We start from the raw sequence: 19,397 nt of genomic DNA on the forward strand, positions 1-19,397 counted from the left end.
TTTGGGGTCCCGCTGTGACTGTTATACTATAGCAGTTGGTCAAATGTAAGAATGTAAGTCATAGCAAGTTTCTCCAACCATGACGTAAGATAGTACTAGTAGACTACTAGTGGTGGGGGGGTGAAAGAAAAAAACAAAAAACAAAAAATAACTTTACTTTGAAAGAAACCATTGTGGAACTTCAGGTGAATATTAAGGACAAATGGCTTTCCTGAGTGGCGAGTGAGCGAATATGTACAGCATCTACGACTGCTTTTCCTGCACAGGTGCATATGGGCAGTCTCGGTAGAGAGTCAACGGGGTCTCCCATCCTCGTCACCGAAAATGTTACATCAGCAACCACACAGGTTACCAAGGTAGACCATTTTTGTTTTTTTGTTTTTTTACAAAGTACAAAGTGCATCATTTAATGTGTAAAATTCTATGTAATATGCTTTTTAACTCACTACAGACGGTGAAAGGTGGCTACTCAGAGACCAGGATTGAAAAGAGGATCATCATCACAGGAGATGATGATGTGGATCAGGAACAGGTGAACTGCACACTTCAATGCAAACAAGGTCATGTCACTGCAGGCCTACACTGCCATGACAGTGACCTCCGGCGGCGTATCTGATCTGATCTGGCAGGCTCTGGCCATCGCAATCCAGGAAGCCAGGCAGCAGCATCCAGACATGCTGGTGACCAAGGCGGTGGTTGTCAGGGAAACAGAATCATCCACAGAGGAACGGCATGGAGCAGAGGTAACAAGAAGCCGTTAGCCTTTCAAATGCACTTCATCGGTTTGTGAAGTTGTTGACAGGGTGTTTCAAAAATGCTATCATTGTTTTGGGTGTCACATTTTTCTTGCTCTGCTACCACTTGTAGACATATGACATCCAGCCCGCCTAACAAAAGTTTGTCGTGACGGAATGATAGCTGGCTCACTGCACGAGGCAGGTCTACCCCTAAAACGAGCCAATTTCACCATTGGCAATAAGTATTCATGGGAAAATGAGGCTTCATGAAGTTTCATGAAGCACCTGCAATATTTTTTTTTACTCCTCTAGATGGTGCTCTTGGTTTAAGATAAAGGCTAGAGTACTGGAAATGAATTACATTACAGAGTGTCATCTAGAGGAGTCAGGAGTGCTTCGTGACGCTTCATTTATCCATCACAAGCAATAAGTATGCTGTAATTAAATATACATCAAATTCTACATCAGTGGGGTAGTTTGAGGAACACTTGCCACAGATAATGTTTTAAACTGGTTCCACACTCACATCCATGACCGACAGATGGGTTATTGTCTTTAATACAAGCCAGTTTAGTTATTTTGAAGTCACACCATTAATGTCATTGTTTTCAAAGTACACCTGCCTTCTGTTTCCCCTCCAGTCTTGATTTCCTGTGACCTATCATCCCAGCTGACAGACATGCATCCCACCTCCAACACTGGAAACAAAACTCTTTTTGAATCTCATTTCTGCTATTCTGATTTCTCTTGATGCATATCTTCATTCTTGTGACATGAGATGTTTTGGAGTGACGTTTCAAAGAAAAGAAAAAAAAAAGAAAGAAAAGATTGATGGACAACGTGCCCTGGAAGAATCCAACAATGTTCCCTTTCATGCTTCAAAGGGATTTTCTTCATTTTTTTGCCATGGTAGCACCCTTGTTCTCACTTGTCATCATACAAAAAGGGACTAATGAGATGGTTAAGTAGTAGTAGAACACCTTGTTCACAAACTCCTGCTGTGTATGCTTCTTAACTAGTAATGCATTTAATAATAACGTCCATTACTACTGAAATGGACAAATAGTTAATGTCCTATGCGCATTGCACTGATTGAGGAGAATAGCCTTGACTAGAAAAGAACAACATCTCCCTCTGGTGGTGCCTTCAAGGCCCAACATCTAATTTGAATTTTGATTTGTACTGTAGTGTGTGTGAATGAATGTGACTTGCTGCAACGTGATGGATTGTACACTTCAACAATTTCTGCCTTTGGGTCTACAAACCAGGAGTTGCTAATGCACTTTCTGTTCACATAGTAGTCCAGCATGTTTAAAATGGGCCCAATTCTTGCCCGTCTTTCCCAGCCTAAAGAGCTCAACTGCATATTTGTGTAGTGAGTAGATTAAGATCATCACTGGGCTTCTGTAACAGTATTTGAGATCACATTTGCATGGCAATATCTTTGCATTATTAGGCTTTAATTGAGTAATACGTTGAAGCCAACACAAATGGTTATGAATGCAGATTGTAATGACAGAAACAACAAAGGCCATGTTAATCACAATCCAAGTCAGAGTTGTTGTATAAAAGAGGAAATTTAACTTCCTGACAGGAAATGAAAAGTGCTCAACGAAATGAGGTGCAGATTTACCCAGGGTAGGTAATCCTAAAGCCCAGTGATTGCAGAGATAATATACTGTATTCTTCCCCCATAACTAACCCTGCCCTGTATGTTTTTAAAATTAATATGCTTCACAAAAATAAACATTTTCTCACCTCAAGAATGAAACATGAAACAGAGCACACTGTTGCAGTTCCATATTTTATTTATGCACCATCTAAAGATTGTTACTATTTATCTTGCAATGTGCAGCGCTCTGATTATTTATTTATTTTGACGTTACAGACGTGCAATGTGCCACTTATCAGTTAAATGGAATGAGGTTTGTGAAAGCTTTTTGTATCTAGAAATGTAATTACTGAAGTGCCAGAGTGTTGACAAGGCCTATCAGGACTTGCGTCCTTGTATGCAGAACTGGTGCAAAGGGTTGTATCATGTGACTGATTCTTGAAGAATTGTGACAAAAAGTTTTTTTTTTTTTTCATGAGGTAAGGGAGGTATTCAACATTTACATGTATGGTGTTGTGCGTCATGTGAACGAAAAGGAAGATGGTCCAAAACACAACAGTCATGTACGTTGTAGCGACTGTATCCGGTCGAGGTCAATGAATATGTGAAGTAGTTGCCATGGTGTCGATAGACGCTGGAGGGCACCAGACGCCATCAAGAGAGCCTTGCATCAACTCAGTGCACGTGAACTTGTCACCTTTCCCGTCAATCATATTGGAGCTTCCTGTACGTGACAAAAACGTGCTTGTCCCACCTGGGAGCAACTGCAGATGCGTTGGACTTTTAGACTTTGGGACCTTCTGCACTCCTTCCTCTGCAGCTGCATCTCATCAGCAGTGCTTCTCCGTCAAGTCGTGCCGTGTCTGCTGTACATTGTACTTGCATTCCTCAAACAAATAAAGAACGAGACAAGAACACAGCGGCCCCTTGCCTGGCTTACTGTTTAGTGAAAGCATGTGCCAAACTCAAGGCCTGTGGGCTGCAGGCACGGATCTGCAAACGCTTGCTACAGTCCACCCCCCGACTTTATTTCAAAACTGGCCATAAAAATGCCAGAACCTATTTAATAAATTGATGAAATATTTTGGGGGTTGGGTTCCAACGTATTAGGTCAGTGCAAAGGGTGCCACACACTTGTGTCTACACTCTAGACATCTAAACATCACGATACGATAATTACCACGATATTGTGTTTTGTTTTGTTTTTTCAAAACTCAAAATCAAAAAACACAAGTTTTGTTCATGCCTTTAAAAAACACACACACACTCTCACAACCAACTGGCCAGATATTTTCCACCACACTGATTTAGTATTTCGGGGGTGGATATGGAAATCCAAATAACATTTATGATCATTATCATACATATGATATATATGATCACTGACTCAAAACAATACTGCATGTATAAGTTTGTTACACTCAGAAATGGCATAAAACACGTTCTGCAAAGATAGCAATATGAGTTAATATGAAACACTTAAAATTAAGTAAGTCCATTAAATATTTAAAAATATAAGAAATGCATCAATATGCACAGGAAATTGAAGAAAAATACTTTTCCTTCAAAGAAAGAAATAATGTAGAACACAGGAATTTATTTGAATATTAAAACAAAATCAATACCGGTATAAGACAGGAATTTAGATCACATAATATAGTACGAGAGAGTGCCAGGTCATATATTACTGTAATTTTATTGTATGAAAAGAAATGCACATTATGACAAGAAAGTTAATTTTTGGGACATTTGGAAAAGTTTTAATTCAGTTTTTTTTTTTTTTTTTTTTTAATGCAAACATCCCAAAATGACGGCACATTAATGGCATAGACATAGCACAGCATCCTGTCTTGCTGCAGGACTCCTCAATGAGTCTTGTTCCAATGGATTTTCTTGACATTTTTGTAACAATATGAAAGTCCTGTGCAGAAAAAAAGAGCTGAAGGTCTTGAACAGCTTCAAGACAGTTTTGACTGAATAAAGACCAGGAAAGCAGCGCTCACAATTTCAAGACTAGTTTCATTAGTTAAGAGAAAAGAACCGAGGAGGAAAATTGCATTATGTTTGTTAAACGCTTGTTGAAGCATCCTTACGACTAATAAATTTGCCAATCCCAATCTGTTATCAGCAAATGACAAATAATCCATACTCTGTCAGAAACCCAGAAAGGCCAGTCTCTCGTGATGAAAGACAGGAGAAAGGTGTGTTGTTGAGAGCCCGCATTGCCCCAAAGTACATAGAACATAGAATACAACGAGGAGAAACAAATTAGGAGCAGAAAAGAAACAAATGTTGGCAATAACATGAATCCTAATTAGAAGACTTAAGGCTCAATTGGGACCTGAGGATTCCATACATCAAGTGTACAACTCTCAGAGTGCCGTCATTATGCACTTGGTGAGGAGGGAATATGGAGGAGGGAAAGTAAGACATCGATTCACCAGCGCTCGCACCATCAGCAGGTTTGGCCTTGTCATGTCTATGAATCACAACTTTGGTTCCAGTCTGTTTTATGGCTGATGAGATGCAGCCTGAAAACAAAAAAAGCATCAATAAGATCCAAGTAAAGTCACAGAGGTCCCAATTTGGAGTTTGTCAAAGAGCAATGGGCTTCCTTGTTTCATTTCATTTTGTTGTGTTCCAAAACACAGTCGAAATGGAGCATTTTTTTCGTTAACCACTCTCAACTAGGATGTCCCCTGTTTCAGAGTTTCATCTGAAAGTTTGTCTTGTCCCCATACACCAGAATGAAAATCCAGGAAAATTCCACGAGTACACAACCTCCAATACATGACACTATCCATATATTAGAAGTGAGGAAAGAACAAAAAACATCCAGCGCGGCTGCAGGTCAATTCCTGTCACATCGGCGCCCTCTTAAAGGGCCAGCTCCTTTAAATGACTCCTTAACAAAGGATGGAGCACGTTCTTCACAAGGCTATCTTTTGCAGCTAGAAGAGGACAAAAGTCACAGTCGGGTGGGAAGCAGGTGAAAGCGAAGATGAGGCTCCCTGGCCCCTCTCTCATGTTGAACCTGCTCATTGCCTTGATGTTCGGCTGACTTCCTGCATACGTCGGTCATAGCACGGTCCTGGCTGTGAGGATGAGAGCTGCGAGGTTGGCCACAGGAAGTGATGACACAGAGGCTGCTCCCGTGGCGATGGAGGCTTAAAAAAAACAACAACAACAACACATATGTATGATGGAACCTTTGCCAACTCAACATCTGGGACACCTGACCACCGAGTATCTATCAAATATAACAATCCTCAGTTTGATCTAACACTTTCAAATAGGTTCTGTTCAGTATGATGGTTGTAGTTTACATTAAATTGAGAGACACTTCTTACTGTAATGGTTTGGCCAGTTCATGTAAACAAATAACATGACCAATATATTGGAAACAGCTTTCAATATGTTGCAGAACAGCCCTAACAAATTGTGTAAAACGTTCTATTTTTTAAATTAAATTAAGTTTTTTGTATTTTTGTATTTTTTTTTTTTTTAGGGGGGATTAGAAACAAGTGTGCTCCACTGCAATGGAGGTTTATCATTTTTTGTAGAATATTTTGGATTTACAAAATTTTACATTTTTTTTCCCTCCTAATGCATTTCAATGGGTGTGTCTGCTTATGACAGAATAAAATGTTTATCTTTATGCTTGACAATGATCTTTCCAAAATTACCCATCCAAATTTTCAGTGTAAGTTATACCAGCCGTCTACTCCTTATCTGTAATATGCCTCCCTGGCACTAACCGAGCATTATTAATTTTGTGAAGGACACTTTTTATTTATTTTTTTATTTTTTGGAATACAGCTCTTGTAACTAGATCCCACTCCCTCCATCTTCCAAGTATCAGAAAGCATATACATATAGATGTGTTACTTGAGCCACTGGGTGGCAGTAGTGTGTCATGCACAATTTTAGAACAACCTGACACAAAAGTTGCAGTGGTAAAATAAAAAAATAAAAAATAATAAAAAAAAAAAACTACTTCACAAGTAAAGCACATTATTTCCACAGCGTCCTTCGATATATGTTTGCAAATAATATTTGTACTGCTGACAATGCAGATGTAAATAGATAAACGTGAGTCTTATAATATTTGAGAGGATCCTTTAGAAAGAGTTTTGCAAAATAATTCATGAAACAGGGGCGCAGATGGGAAAGTGGAACTGGGGGCAGGGGGCATGGGCAAGGCCATTGTGGGACTCCCGCTTCAAGATGGTGACCACGATGCACGTCAATCAAAGTCCAGGCTTCATTTTGGATTATCTAGGGATGTTCGATTCCACCTTTTTCCAGACCGATATCAGTACGTGAACTCAACTTAAATGGTCACTGATACCAGTACTAGTCCTGACACCACTAGTAGGCCACTCTTGATGTATACATTCTGACTCCTCCCCCAAGAAGACTGATAATATATATAAAAAAAAAGGACATCTATATCCCACTACAGAATTTTCCTTAAAATTACATGAATTGAATGGCAAATTTATATTCTTTTAATTTCTAGAGGGAATTTCAAGAGGGAAGCCGATGTTGGTATCAGAGATGTGTGCAGTCAACATGAAGGTGGGTGGGGTGACATGCCCCCTGCACTGGCCCCATGCCCATCTGCCCATGTCGGAAAACAAGTGGACGTCTGAGATTCTGTGCAAATTTCACTTTGAAGGGTTAAAAAATGAAATAAAATAAAACCGGACCCACATTCACTCTCACTGCAAAGCTCACTGATGAGCATTTAACATTTGTACTCACACTCACTTCTCATGTTTCCCGTTAAATGATTTCATGTGAAGCAGCATCATTGACAGGAAATGTTCTGTTTGCGTGTTTCATGGATCATGTATCATGTATCAGGAGACTGTCCAACCTGCTATCTTGGGGATTCTAATCAGGCGACTGCTGATGCCCTCCCCGCCTTCGCTGAAAGGTTTAATCTGGATGACGTAGTCCTCATTGACGGGCAGCGACAACTCTAAGGATGTGGTGTTGGTCTCCACCACACTGGGACGGCTGTGTTTGTCCTGGCTGTACATCACCTGTGGGATGAACACAACATCAGCCTTGCTTCCTATACAATGAAACATAGGGACAGATGACAAAGCTAGCTGGTGAACGCTACTGGACATCGTACTAGGAACGGTGCTTTTCCTGCCTTTGCATTCCACTGAACTCAATCTAGACTATGCCAATTGCGTTGTTTTCATCTATCTGCCTGTATTGAATTACCATTGACGTCGTGCTGTTCGTTTATTCCCTTGTTGTTAAAGTGCAGGGCTTTCCACTCGTTACCTTATAACCCGTAACTTCAGACTCATTGTCCAGAGCGTGTACTTGGTCCCAGTGCAAGATGACCTTGGAGTTGGAAGTGTTCCACATGATTTTGGCGGGGGCCTGACTGGGCGCTAGAGTGGGAGGGAGAAAGTTGGCGAGGGGAGGAGAAGAGGCGGTAGTGAGGGAATAAAAACAACAAGAAGCCAATCAATAAACATTAAAGTCAAGAACCAACTCAGCATGAAGGATATTTCTCATTAACAGTTGAACAGTGACTCAGGTGGTGTAGAAGCAGCAGGCTTTGCGAGAGGGATGAGGTGACGAGACACCTTGTTTAATAAATGTCAAAACAATTGTGATTATTATTTGCTCTTCCTGACATAAAAAAAAAAAAAAATGGATTATCATCCAAATATCCAGCGCATGAGGCTTAAGAGTAATGGCTGTTGTAATGCAGTCATTTTGTGACATGCAAAATCTTGTCAAAACAACATGCGCAGTGTGGCCCAACACTGACTGCCAGATCCTCTTCAAGCATAATTTGCATTATGGAGGAGACGGTCCATTAAATTAGCTACATAATAAACTGACAAAATAGAATAGAAGCTTGGTGGCTGTTACATCATTTTCACTCCTGCTAGCTGCAAGACTATTACAGTCAAACAAGGTGTAATAGGGAGTCAAAATGGGCATAACAAATCAACGCGCAATTCAACTAATATTAATTGTGGACCCAGATCAATCTTGTTTTGCTGATCATGTTGATATCTAAATGCTGGCAAAGTTAGCGTGTCAAATAACTAAATCTTTTCAGCCTCTAACCTTCAGAGCAATTTTTTTTTTTTTAGCTATTTCACTGATCGTCACAGTCTATTTGTTATCTAATAAGACTTGGGAGGCTGGCTTTATTTAATAAGAGCATTTTAAAGGTTAAGTGTTGAATCTCAGGTTCTATGTTTGTTTAAACTTCTCAACTGGCTCTTGTTGGTATAAAGTACTGTATTTTATTCTGGGAAGGAAATATTTATCTTCGTGGTGTCTGTCATTTTTAAAGTAACACTAAGATAAATAACCAATAACATTATTGAATTGTTCCTACTGTCCACATAAAACGTAACACTGGAAAAAAAAGTGAAAAAAACAACAAAAACCAAAAAACAACAACATACACAGAGCAAGACACAATATTTTGCTAGTTATGATATAAAAGAAGTTCTTACGAGGTTTCTTGGTGGTGACATTGACAATGTTGCTCTGTGGACCCACTCCAGCACTGTTATAAGCCCGCAGAGATATCAAATAGGTACTGCTGCCCTCCAGGTCCCTAATGTGCACTGAAGTCTTATTCCCCACCGTCCTAATCACAGTGGCTGCCTCCTGCTTCTCCTTTAGCCCCCAGTATTGCAACTAAAACACACACAGCACAACAAAAGCTACACGTCATTGTCCTGCATCTGCAGTATAACCCACTTATAGACAGTTTAACTATATGTTGTGCTATGGATACAGACACAGTGTATCTGGATAAAATAACATATGAGTCTCTTCATGAAGATACCCGTGCACAAATAGTGTTCTAATAAAAGTCAACTAAAAAGCAGGAAAAAGCCATGACTTATTCATTTTGTTTGTACAATTGCTATTGTGTGGGCATGCGCAGGAATGACCTCATAGCCCAGGATGCGTCTGCGGTTGTTGCTCCAGGCCAGAGGCTTCCAGGTGACCTCCACCGCAGATGCTGAGATGCTCTTCGCTCTCAGCCTCCCTGGCGCTCTGCTGGGCTCTGAAATGTACACAAGACGGCCCACATGGGAAAGAAGACATTTACTTGCTTCAAAAAATACATTTCTACACACACAAAAAGTCACTTTATTATTCTATTTTATTTATTTCCCCAAAAATAAACTAGCACACATTTAATTATGTTAAAAATTTACTCAACTCAACGTTATTTATAAAGCACTTTAAAACAACAATTGCTGTATACAAAGTGCAGTACATGGAACGGAATTCGGTCATGCAGTAAATAATAAGATAGATAAAACAAGTGAGTATACAAGTAAATAAAATTTACATCAATAAATTAATAACAAGAAGTAGGCGAGTGAATAAATAAATGAAAAAAAAATAAAATAAATAAATAAATAAATAAATAGGATAAAAATTAAATTCATAACACAAAATACAGCACACACCACCAAACACCCAAACAATATTAAGTCTCATGGTGCGCCAAAAGCCGAAGAATACAGATGGGTTTTTAAGACGGTTTTAAAAGTAGATAAAGAGGGAGATTGCCTAATATTTTGTGGAAGGTCGTTCCAAAGTGAAGGACCAGCAACTGCAAAGGCTCGGTCCCCTCGGTACTTCCAATTTTGTCTGGGCTGCTGACCTGAGGCACCGGGCAGATGCATAGGGGTTCCAGAACTCAGCGAGGTAAATGGGCAAGACCGTTAAGAGATTTAAAAACAAATAAAATAATATTAAAATGGACTCTAAATTTTACAGGCAATCAGTGAAGAAAGGCCAGGATAGGGATTATGTGCTCCCTCTTTTGGGCACCAGTTAGGACGTGCAGCAGCATTTTGGACAAGCTGGAGACGCTTGAGGGAGGACTGGCTGACTCCAAAGTAATGTGCATTACAGTAATCCAGCCGAGATGCAACAAAGGCATGGATTACCGTTTCTAAGTGCGACTGAGATTCTTTACCTTAGCCAGCTGCCTAAGGTGAAAAAAGCTGGATTTGACAACGCCAGCACTTTGCCGGTCCAGTTTAAAATCACTGTCCATCTTGACACCCAAGTTGAGACTGTTGACTTAAGTGCGCCAGAGGACCCAAGTCAGCAGGATGAGATGGGCCACTGAAACCAAAGACCATAACTTCCCTTTTCTTCTCATTGAAGTTCAAGAAATTGAAAGCCATCCAGGCTTTAATTTCCTCCAGACAGGACAAAAGTGGCCTCAATGACAAAGCGTCCTTTTTATTAAGCGGGACATAGAGCTGACGGTCATCTGCATAGCAATGAAAAAAAAATCCCGTTTTCTTAGGATGGAGCCCAAGGGCAGTAAGTATAGTGAGAACAGTAGGGGCCCCAAAATAGAACCTAGTGGAACACCATATGACAGTGGGGCAGTGCGGGACCTCCAAGGCTAACACGCTTAAAAATATTCGTTTTATTGGGGGTTGGCATAGGTTACATTGAATAACAAATTATTTGAATGATGTTGAATGTGAGAGTGAATGGTTGTCTATATACTGGCGATCAGTCCAGGGTCTAATCTACCTTTCACCCAAAGTCAGTTGCGATACACTCCAGCTCATTAAACAGGACGTGCGGTATAGAAAATGGATGGATTTAAAGATGTTTATCCCAAAAAAAAAAAAGGAGAACAAGAGCACAGAAGCAAGCAACTATCAGAAATATAGTACAGGGGCCCCAGCTGCTTTATGTTCTTTGAAGCGAGTCTCACTGTCACACACTACGCACCACTAATCTGATGTTATACGCTACGTTGTTGTGTGTGGGTGCGTGCGCGCGTGTGTATGTGTGCATGTTCGTTTCACTACACTTGTTGTACACACCTTCCTCTGCTGAGTAGATGGTAGCCACTGGACTAAAAGGCCCTTCTCCATTGTTGTTGTAAACCCCGACTTTGATTTGGTAAGAGGAGTAAGGGGGGATGCTGTCATTCTTGAAGACATATCTGGAGGCGTCAGGGGATGTGACAGCAGCCTGCATCCAGCCCTGTGTTCCCAGTGGGCGGAAAGCCACCACATAGCCAAAACCGGGGCCGCTCTGCAGCTCCTCTGGAACAGGCTAGAGAAGGATAAGATGACTCACAGGGATGACTCCAGAAAGTGATTTGTTCAAAGTTATTAATATCAAGCGAAATGCACCATTGGAATATACTGTAGAGGAATACAGCTGAGGGAGATGCTGAAATTGCAAGTACTTATCACTCTGCCTAAGTAGCTTTATACTGCGGAGTAAAAAAAAAAGTGACTATTCGAACAGGCCTCAAGCGTTAACCTTTATGTTGCAGTTCACAGAAAAAAAAAATACAGAATGTGCTGAAATGTCTTTTAAGGAAACCACAAGATAGTCCACTCACTCGGAAAAAAAATACATTACCTCCCATGTGATGACCAGTTCTGAACGTCCCCCTCCGCCACCATTCACTCTAGCGGGAGTCACTCTGGGAACTAAAAATGAATGGACATGAACAGCCAGGATAAGATGGTGCGTGTAGTTTAAAAAAAAAACAAACAAGCAAAATTTCCACACAGTCTCTAGTCAATGTCATGTTTTCATCAGTAGAGTCGTCGTAAGATATTTCAGGCATTTTCTAATTGCAAACAGAAATGTAATTAATGTTCTCTATATGAAATTCATACAATATCACCACTAACTGAAAATTCAAGGTATTCAGCTTTTTAGTAAAGCAGTAAATTCTGTAGTCAATTTGACTCGATTTAGATAAGGACCAAATAGAATCTAGAGCAATATTTACACTTGGAAGAGAGTAAATTAAAGAATTGGAAAAAATACAAAATAAAAGTGATTCAAGGTAGGAACGAAGTCACGATCTTAAATTAAGCTTGGGAGACAGCCGATCTACTCCCTGAGGAACGTAGCTCCTGGTTTCTGCTAGTATATCGCTCATGTCAGCTACAGCTGATTCCATGATTGCATGGAATCTTCTGAACTCCAACAGACCAAAAACGATCTTTGGTCTCTTGGAGAAAAGCAAGCAGTCCAATGGGCAGAGCTCAGGTGGTAGTGTGGAAGTCTCCGAAGCTGAAGGTCGGAGTTTGAACCTTAACCCTTAAGTGAGTTTTATTTAACAAAAAAAAAAAAAAAAAAAAAATCTATTTTTTATTTTACTCTCTTCCTAGTGTAAATCTTAGTTTACTCTAAAACTGAGTCTATTTGGTTCCTATCTAAATAGTGTCAAAATTTACTCTAACAGAGTCCATTTACACTCCAGAATTTACTGTGTACACTTTACATTACACTTCTCTTTATTAAGGCAAGTGAAGCTGCCAAGAGTGCTTGGTATCCACAGGAGTGAACTTTGACATGGTCTGCACGAGCAAGCGGCACAATAGAGATCTTTCAGGATATTGAAATCTGGGCTTAATGTGTTTTCCTTACTTTTGATCAACAAAGCTACTGATTATGAATATATGAGTAAGTTGTGGTACATACGCATGTCCTTGGTACGGGCCTTTCTAGAGGGTTTGCTGGGCTCTCCTGTCCCGATGCTGTTGGTTGCCAGGACTCTGAACTCGTACTCCACCCAGGGATTCAAGTCAATGACAGTGGCTGACAGCTGCTTTCCACCGAGCAGCTCAGGAACTAAGAGACATTACACCAAGTTACCTTTTATTAAACCCCCCCGGAGGATCTACCCCAGAGGTGTCGGTGAGGTATTTTGTGTGTGTTTTTTTCTTGAATGAGTTGGATGAAAGGAACCTACCAGTGGTAATTGCCTGCCACCCGAGAGAGAAGGGCGACCTGGCCTGGATGCTATAGCTGAGAATGGGGCTGTGGTTATCCATCCCAGGCCCCCAGGTCAAAAGTGCTGTGGTTTCTGTCATTTCAGTCACTTGGCAGTCCACGGGGGGACCCGGAGGACCTTGATGCAAGGGTGTAAAATTATTTTCCAAAAGGGGCAATGAGAGAAACTGGAGCCGTTGCTCAGGGCCTAAATTGAGAGTATTTATATAAAGGATTGAACTGTACTTGTCACGTGAGGAAAATGAAAAAAATATATACCGGTAATTTATTGTAAGCAGTCATTAACATTGCATCACTATTGAATCAAAATTCACAAAAAAATGTTTGTAATGTGCATTATTTGTTTTCTATTATTTTAAAGTGTGCTGACATTTTTGAGCACAAACCACTAACTCAGGGGTGTCCAAACTTTTTCATTTGAGGGCCACATACAGAAAATCAGAAGGACGCAAGGGCCACATAATGTTATGAAGAGAAATTATGTTCAGTCCTAAAAATTGTAGAAATAATTTATTGGTGCTTTTGCATATTTAGAAAAATGCTACAGTATATAAACCATTTTATTTGTAATATGGCAGTAGGGTTATTATAGTTTTGGAATTTTTTATTTTAGTTAGTTTTTATTAGTTTTCAGGGTGGTTCTGTTAGTCTATTAGTTTTAGTTCTTTAATAAATGCTTAGTTTTAGTTAGTTTCAGTATTAGTAATATTTTTTTTTCCAAAGGTGTATTGCTTGTGCGCAATATTTAAAAACCAGCATGGGAGCGACGCCATCGAAGGTGCTTTTCTATTGGCTGCAGCTAGATGACATCACATCTGTGTCACATACTTTCAAACGTCATCATTCCGGTTGATATCAAAATAAATCTTCTAAAAATCACACCAAAACTAAAACAAAGGACATGTTTGCTATAAATATTGTTTTTGTTAGTTTTGCAAACATAAAATGTAATTTCAGTTAGTTTTCGTTATTGCGTTATAGTTTAGTATATATATATAGTATATAATAGTTTTTTGAATTTTAGTTATTTTGTTAGTTTTACTTAACTAAAATATCCTTTAATGGCACCTGTATTTTACACCCTCCTTTCTTACTTTGACCATCTACAAACATTTATGTTTTTATTTTATTTGAACTGAGTCAAATGCCATTTTTAACATACGTCGCGGGCCACTAAAAAATAGACGGCGGGCCGCAAATAGCCCTCGGGCCGTAGTTTGGACACCATGGAACTAACTCATATAAGACATTTCTTGTTGAGTCTCCCAAATCATTATCAGTCAAATCCCCTTGTTCCATTCACTGAGCCGTGCATATGAATGTTGTTAACTTGAAGACTTCTACTGTCAGCATTGCTGCTGGTCAGTGTTTGGAAAAATAATTGTTAGAAGTGTCAAAAAAGTCACTAAGTATAGGGGCAATGCCGCTAAGTCGGGAATGCTGAAGACACATGTCTCTTGCCCACTTGGATTGCCCGCACACTTGCACATCTAAATAAAAGGCATCACATTTTACTTTTTAAAAATGTTGACTGCATGAAAACCACAAAGGCTCAGAGACTATGGATGAGGCGGCTGTGGCCCACTGGCTGTACTCCTGGATAAGTCCTAGAGGGATAATTACAAAGAGTAGCTGTGTAATCATGCCTTATTCCATGTCAATGGTCTCCAGTATGAGTCAGATATGACACAGGGTTGTGCAACTTAGGCTCTGCAGAGTAAGCTTAGCATTAACAAAAATGTATCAAACCTACCTTTTTGTTTTTATAATAATTAACATTAACCCAATGTAGCGGAAAATACTAAAGAAAGTTTTGTCCCTCTTCCCCTACAATTATCTGTATCTTTATTCTAAGAAGCAATTACGTATATTCTTACAGTCCTCTTATCAATTGCACAGTAACTGCCTTGTTTAAACAAAGGCAAAAAAAAGTGGAGTGGAAAAGAGGGGAGCTGATTCCAATTGAAATGCAAAAAAATAAATAAATAGCTATTTCGTTAAATATGAGCCTGCCAGCAGCCTAACGACACTACAGCACAGTGATGCCAAGATTACAGGATTTCATGCGCAGAAGTTTTCTCTCTCTTGCACAATACTGCGTGTGCATTTGAATTTTAAATGAGAAGTACATAGTGGCATGGAGTATGAGATACATCTCATCTTACCTCTGACCACTACATCAGTGGCGATCGACACACTGTCCACCTTGGTCTGAACTGCACATGTGTATTTCCCTGCATGCCTTAGCTGGATATTGCGGATCATTATGTCCCCAGCGGAGCGCTGTCAAAACATTTCAGGTTAATTACTTTACATAAAATTGCAGGTTTTTTTGTTTGTCTGTTTTTTTGGTTTTTTTTTATATTCAATTTGTGAGTGACATTCTGGTCGTGAAATCACTGGCTTAACCTCAGGGACACACGTGATCGGTTTGCAGTCATTTCAATGTTTGTTTGGATTTAAAAGCTTTTTTGAGATCTATCTATTCATCTATTCTGCTCAACTCTTTTTTACTGCACAAACATGGTTAAATGCCAAATGCATTCCAACTTCAAAACCATCAGAGCTACAGTAATGCTTAATAAAGAGTTGTTTTAAAAGATTAAAAGGAACACATTTCTGAAATATTGGTTGTGTCTTGAGGTGAGTTCAATTTATTTTCTGTGACTACACATGTAACCTAAATACTTGCGTCTCAAATCATATTTTCCCATTGACATGAATGGAAATACAATTAATAAGCCCAGCTTCAATATGATTGGCTAAATGCAACGGCAGGGCACCCTGCCTACAATTCAGGTGTGATTCATAATAACGTAATTCCTCTCCCAACAGTATTACAAGAAAACACTGACACTGTAATATATGGTACATCATATATGGCATGTTCTAGTTTCGAAGTAGCAGCTGCACACTACATGTGAAAGCATTTTGCAAAACATTTCTAATTATGCGTGCTGAAAAACAGACACGATATTATCCATGTGACATCAATTATTATGAAATTGTTGACTGAACAATTATTGTCAGGGAGCTTGCCTCTTATCATCTACTCACTATTTTTACACCATGTAAGTGAGCTGAGCGCAGTGGGGTCAAGTGTGTAAAAGACATTATTAGCTTACTATTACCCATGATCACGTTGAATGCAAAAAAATATAACTATATAAAATAAAGTGGGAATGATAAAGCACATCCTAATTGCTTATCTTCTTTAGGAGACAGCATCGTTATTAGATGAACAAGTGTTATGCTTGGCTGCACATTGCATAATGAATTAACTGGTAAGGTTGCTGCTCTTGTCGATGGAGGGGGTTGTTATTACCAGCTGAACGGGCAACCATAGAGCACTTATTTGTATGTTTTAGTAATGAATATGTTGCTCCCTGAAGTATGGTGTAAATTAATCTGTTAACTGATAAGAGATGGAATTAGTAGAGCTTTTTTAGATATATATAATGAAGAGCAGCTCTCCCAAGAGTCACTGTGAACGACAGTTAAGTACAAAGTATGTGGTCAAAGATATTCGGCTGTATTTGATAGCTTAACCCTTCCCATTACGCTTTATGTGGCTATGTTACTATCAGAGATACAAAGGACTTTCACTTACACCCCCAACTCTTTCAAAATAAGCCCCAGCGCTGCCAAAGTGGATGAGCTGCTCGTTGAAGAACCATGTGAACTTGAGATCCAGCGAGGGGTCACGATACACCTGGCATGGCAGCACAATGCTCTCCCCCACCGTCACGTCCAGATGACCAGCTGGGCTTGTGATCACAGTTGGCTCTGGAGACATGGAGCAGAAAAATACTAAACAAGCTTTTTTCGCCCCCCCCCCTCATTCATGATTCAAACACTTTTTTTTGGATGACTTTGAGAATGGATGTAAATTGTCCTCTATCAGATGGTTGTCGTTCTTCTTTATCACCATACTGAGAGAGAGGGGAAAAAAAGGTTATCTTTTTTTTTTTTTTGTCCTGTCCCAGATATTCAGCCAACTCGGAATAAATTATATTTGGTCTTTCAGTGAGCAAATATTGTACCTCTTGCATGAGTTGCATAAATTAAGGCACATTCCTATATGTCACTGTAATGCTGCAGTGGCAAAGAAGAAATCTAAACTCGGTCTGCATTGCAATTTAAGTCTGTGTCAACACTTTCTTTGCCTTTTTGCGTTTTGCATTTCACTTTTGCTATTTTCTCTATCAACATGATCTTTATTCTGTTTCGTACGGGCTTCTTTTTTTACTGTGCCGAGGAGATAAAAGAGCAAAGGGTTAGAGTCCGGTGAGCAGTGAATTATACATCAATGTCATAAGTATCTAATAGACAGAGGAGCCAATGCAGCATGTCAGGGGGAGTAAAGGTTTATATTCAGCACTGTCAAAACAAGGCAAGTTGTTTATCTGGTAGCGGCTAAGGAGAAGTGGCTGGTCGTGGCAGTGCATTCTAGGTGAGTCCAGGCAAAGTTTCAACACTAGATGCAAAACGAGAGAAACTTTCTGCCGCTGATAGCAGAGCTGTCACGCTCGTTTCTTGTTATGACTGCGGGGGAAAATCACAAATTGGCTTCCTCAATCACAACATACAGTATTCCTCTGCACACGATAATCCTCATTCGGTACAGTTGTGTTTTTATAGCTCTGAAGCCACTTCTTTTACAACCTAGATTTTAATATTTGCCTCAGAATTAGCATAGAAATGGCTGCAAATTTTGTGGTTCTGCCTCAGTATGCTCATTCTGATCAAGTAGAGCCTCAATGCTATGTCTGCAGTTTAATTTCTCATTTGGGAGGAACACAAAGCATGACATGAACTCCAGACGGAAGAATAATTTACACTATGGAAAGCAAGCTACAAAACAATTAGATATATTAAAGAAGGATTGAACTCAGGCGCCAAAAATACAGTTTAACTTGTACCACTTAGGTTATTTGTTATAATCATCCCGTTACTAATTTAAGCACAACTGCCCGAAACCAGCCGCCACTATTTCTCTACAGCAGAGGCATGCCTTCCCGTTCATAAAGCAGGTAATACAGCATTAAATTGTGATTTAAAAAAACAAAAAAACAAAAAACAAAACAAAAGAAAAGACGTGATTCCAGTCAGTGTGCAGGTAGTTCTTTTTTTCAGGAATAGACACAAACATTTAAACACGTTTAAGTGATGCTGATGGATTGTGTTCATTGTGAAACTTAAGTGTAAGTAACTTAACAAAAACCTCACCTAATCAGTCCTGAGCCTCAGTTTTAATGAAGACAGACATTTCCAAAATTAGAATCTAATAATATTATTTAATAAATATACACACATATAAAGATGATCTATTTGTTAACCCAATGTCTACATCATGTAAGGAGAGGAACTGTGGGTGCGGGAATGAATAGTTGGGCTTCTGTGCAAACGTATTTGCAATTCAAAATAGATGTGAAGAGGAATCACCAAAGGCCACTCTAATAGAGCACTGTTGTCAACTCGGCTCTTTAAAACGACCCTGAGATCTTATTGCACAGCAGAGGTTTGCTCTTAGAAGGTTAAAAAAAAAAAAAAAAAAGTCATTGTCCAGAGAAATACATGAAACTTTAAAGCATAGGAATGCAATCAGCCTTTGGCTTTTTGCAACATTTGCCTATCAACTAATTGGAGCGTGTATCATAATTTAAGAGCTATACTATTCACAGGCACATCGGCTGAAGTATGCAATTTTGGTGTGATTGAAAGCACAATACCGGTTGATTGTCAAGGAGGTCTCGCACACGTGACCAGCAGCTTTGATTTTTGTAACTATTTCATCATTTGATCATCTTAACTACACCACTGGTATATGTTGTTGAGCTGCAGCTTATCCGCAACAGTAAAAACAAAATATACAATGAAAAGAAGTGGTCATTTATAAGTCGACACAAACTATAGCATTTTGTGGCCATGTACTGGTGCAATTTATTATGGTATTTTATTGTTTTATTGTAATGCTCTTATTTGTTTTAGCTTGATTTTGTATTGCTATGTGATGTGTATTTTAATGTATTTATAGGGGACTACAGATGCAAATTAGCAACTGCTGCAAGAATCTGGCATATTTACAACTTGTGTTGTTCATTAATGTGCATTGCCCCTTTCAAATAAAATGAAATAAAATGATTTTTTTTTCTTTTTTTTGGCTATAATTTTTAACTAGATCAGTTGAGATTTGTGGCCCAAGTGACTGATTACGTTTACTGTAATTATGATATTCC

General features: G+C 39.3%; 2 protein-coding genes across 11 annotated transcripts in view; one reads left to right on the forward strand and one right to left on the reverse strand.

The window, feature by feature from the left end:
• The window catches only part of LOC144014601 (band 4.1-like protein 1), a 43,497-nt gene extending 40,231 nt beyond the window's left edge, over positions 1-3,266 (forward strand). For all 9 annotated transcript variants that reach the window (XM_077514672.1, XM_077514673.1, XM_077514671.1 and 6 more), the window contains 4 exons: positions 267-356; positions 452-532; positions 630-743; positions 1,379-3,266. In XM_077514672.1, coding sequence (XP_077370798.1) covers positions 267-356; positions 452-532; positions 630-743; positions 1,379-1,384 — 291 coding nt within the window. In that variant the 3' untranslated portion in view covers positions 1,385-3,266. The remainder of the gene's footprint in view (positions 1-266; positions 357-451; positions 533-629; positions 744-1,378) is intronic.
• A 709-nt stretch (positions 3,267-3,975) lies between these two features.
• Positions 3,976-19,397, reverse strand: part of cntn3a.1 (contactin 3a, tandem duplicate 1) — a 91,277-nt gene continuing 75,855 nt past the window's right edge. The window contains exons 13-23 of one of the 2 annotated variants that reach the window (XM_077514681.1): positions 16,769-16,944; positions 15,324-15,441; positions 13,118-13,276; positions 12,847-12,996; positions 11,770-11,840; positions 11,220-11,454; positions 9,303-9,418; positions 8,856-9,042; positions 7,654-7,766; positions 7,232-7,400; positions 3,976-5,516 (exon numbers count right to left, since the gene is read on the reverse strand). In XM_077514681.1, coding sequence (XP_077370807.1) covers positions 5,428-5,516; positions 7,232-7,400; positions 7,654-7,766; positions 8,856-9,042; positions 9,303-9,418; positions 11,220-11,454; positions 11,770-11,840; positions 12,847-12,996; positions 13,118-13,276; positions 15,324-15,441; positions 16,769-16,944 — 1,583 coding nt within the window. In that variant the 3' untranslated portion in view covers positions 3,976-5,427. The remainder of the gene's footprint in view (positions 5,517-7,231; positions 7,401-7,653; positions 7,767-8,855; positions 9,043-9,302; positions 9,419-11,219; positions 11,455-11,769; positions 11,841-12,846; positions 12,997-13,117; positions 13,277-15,323; positions 15,442-16,768; positions 16,945-19,397) is intronic. The other variant, XM_077514682.1, reaches the window with a different exon arrangement.

This window comes from Festucalex cinctus, chromosome 2 (genome assembly GCF_051991245.1).
Source record: "Festucalex cinctus isolate MCC-2025b chromosome 2, RoL_Fcin_1.0, whole genome shotgun sequence".
Taxonomy (NCBI): domain Eukaryota; kingdom Metazoa; phylum Chordata; class Actinopteri; order Syngnathiformes; family Syngnathidae; genus Festucalex; species Festucalex cinctus.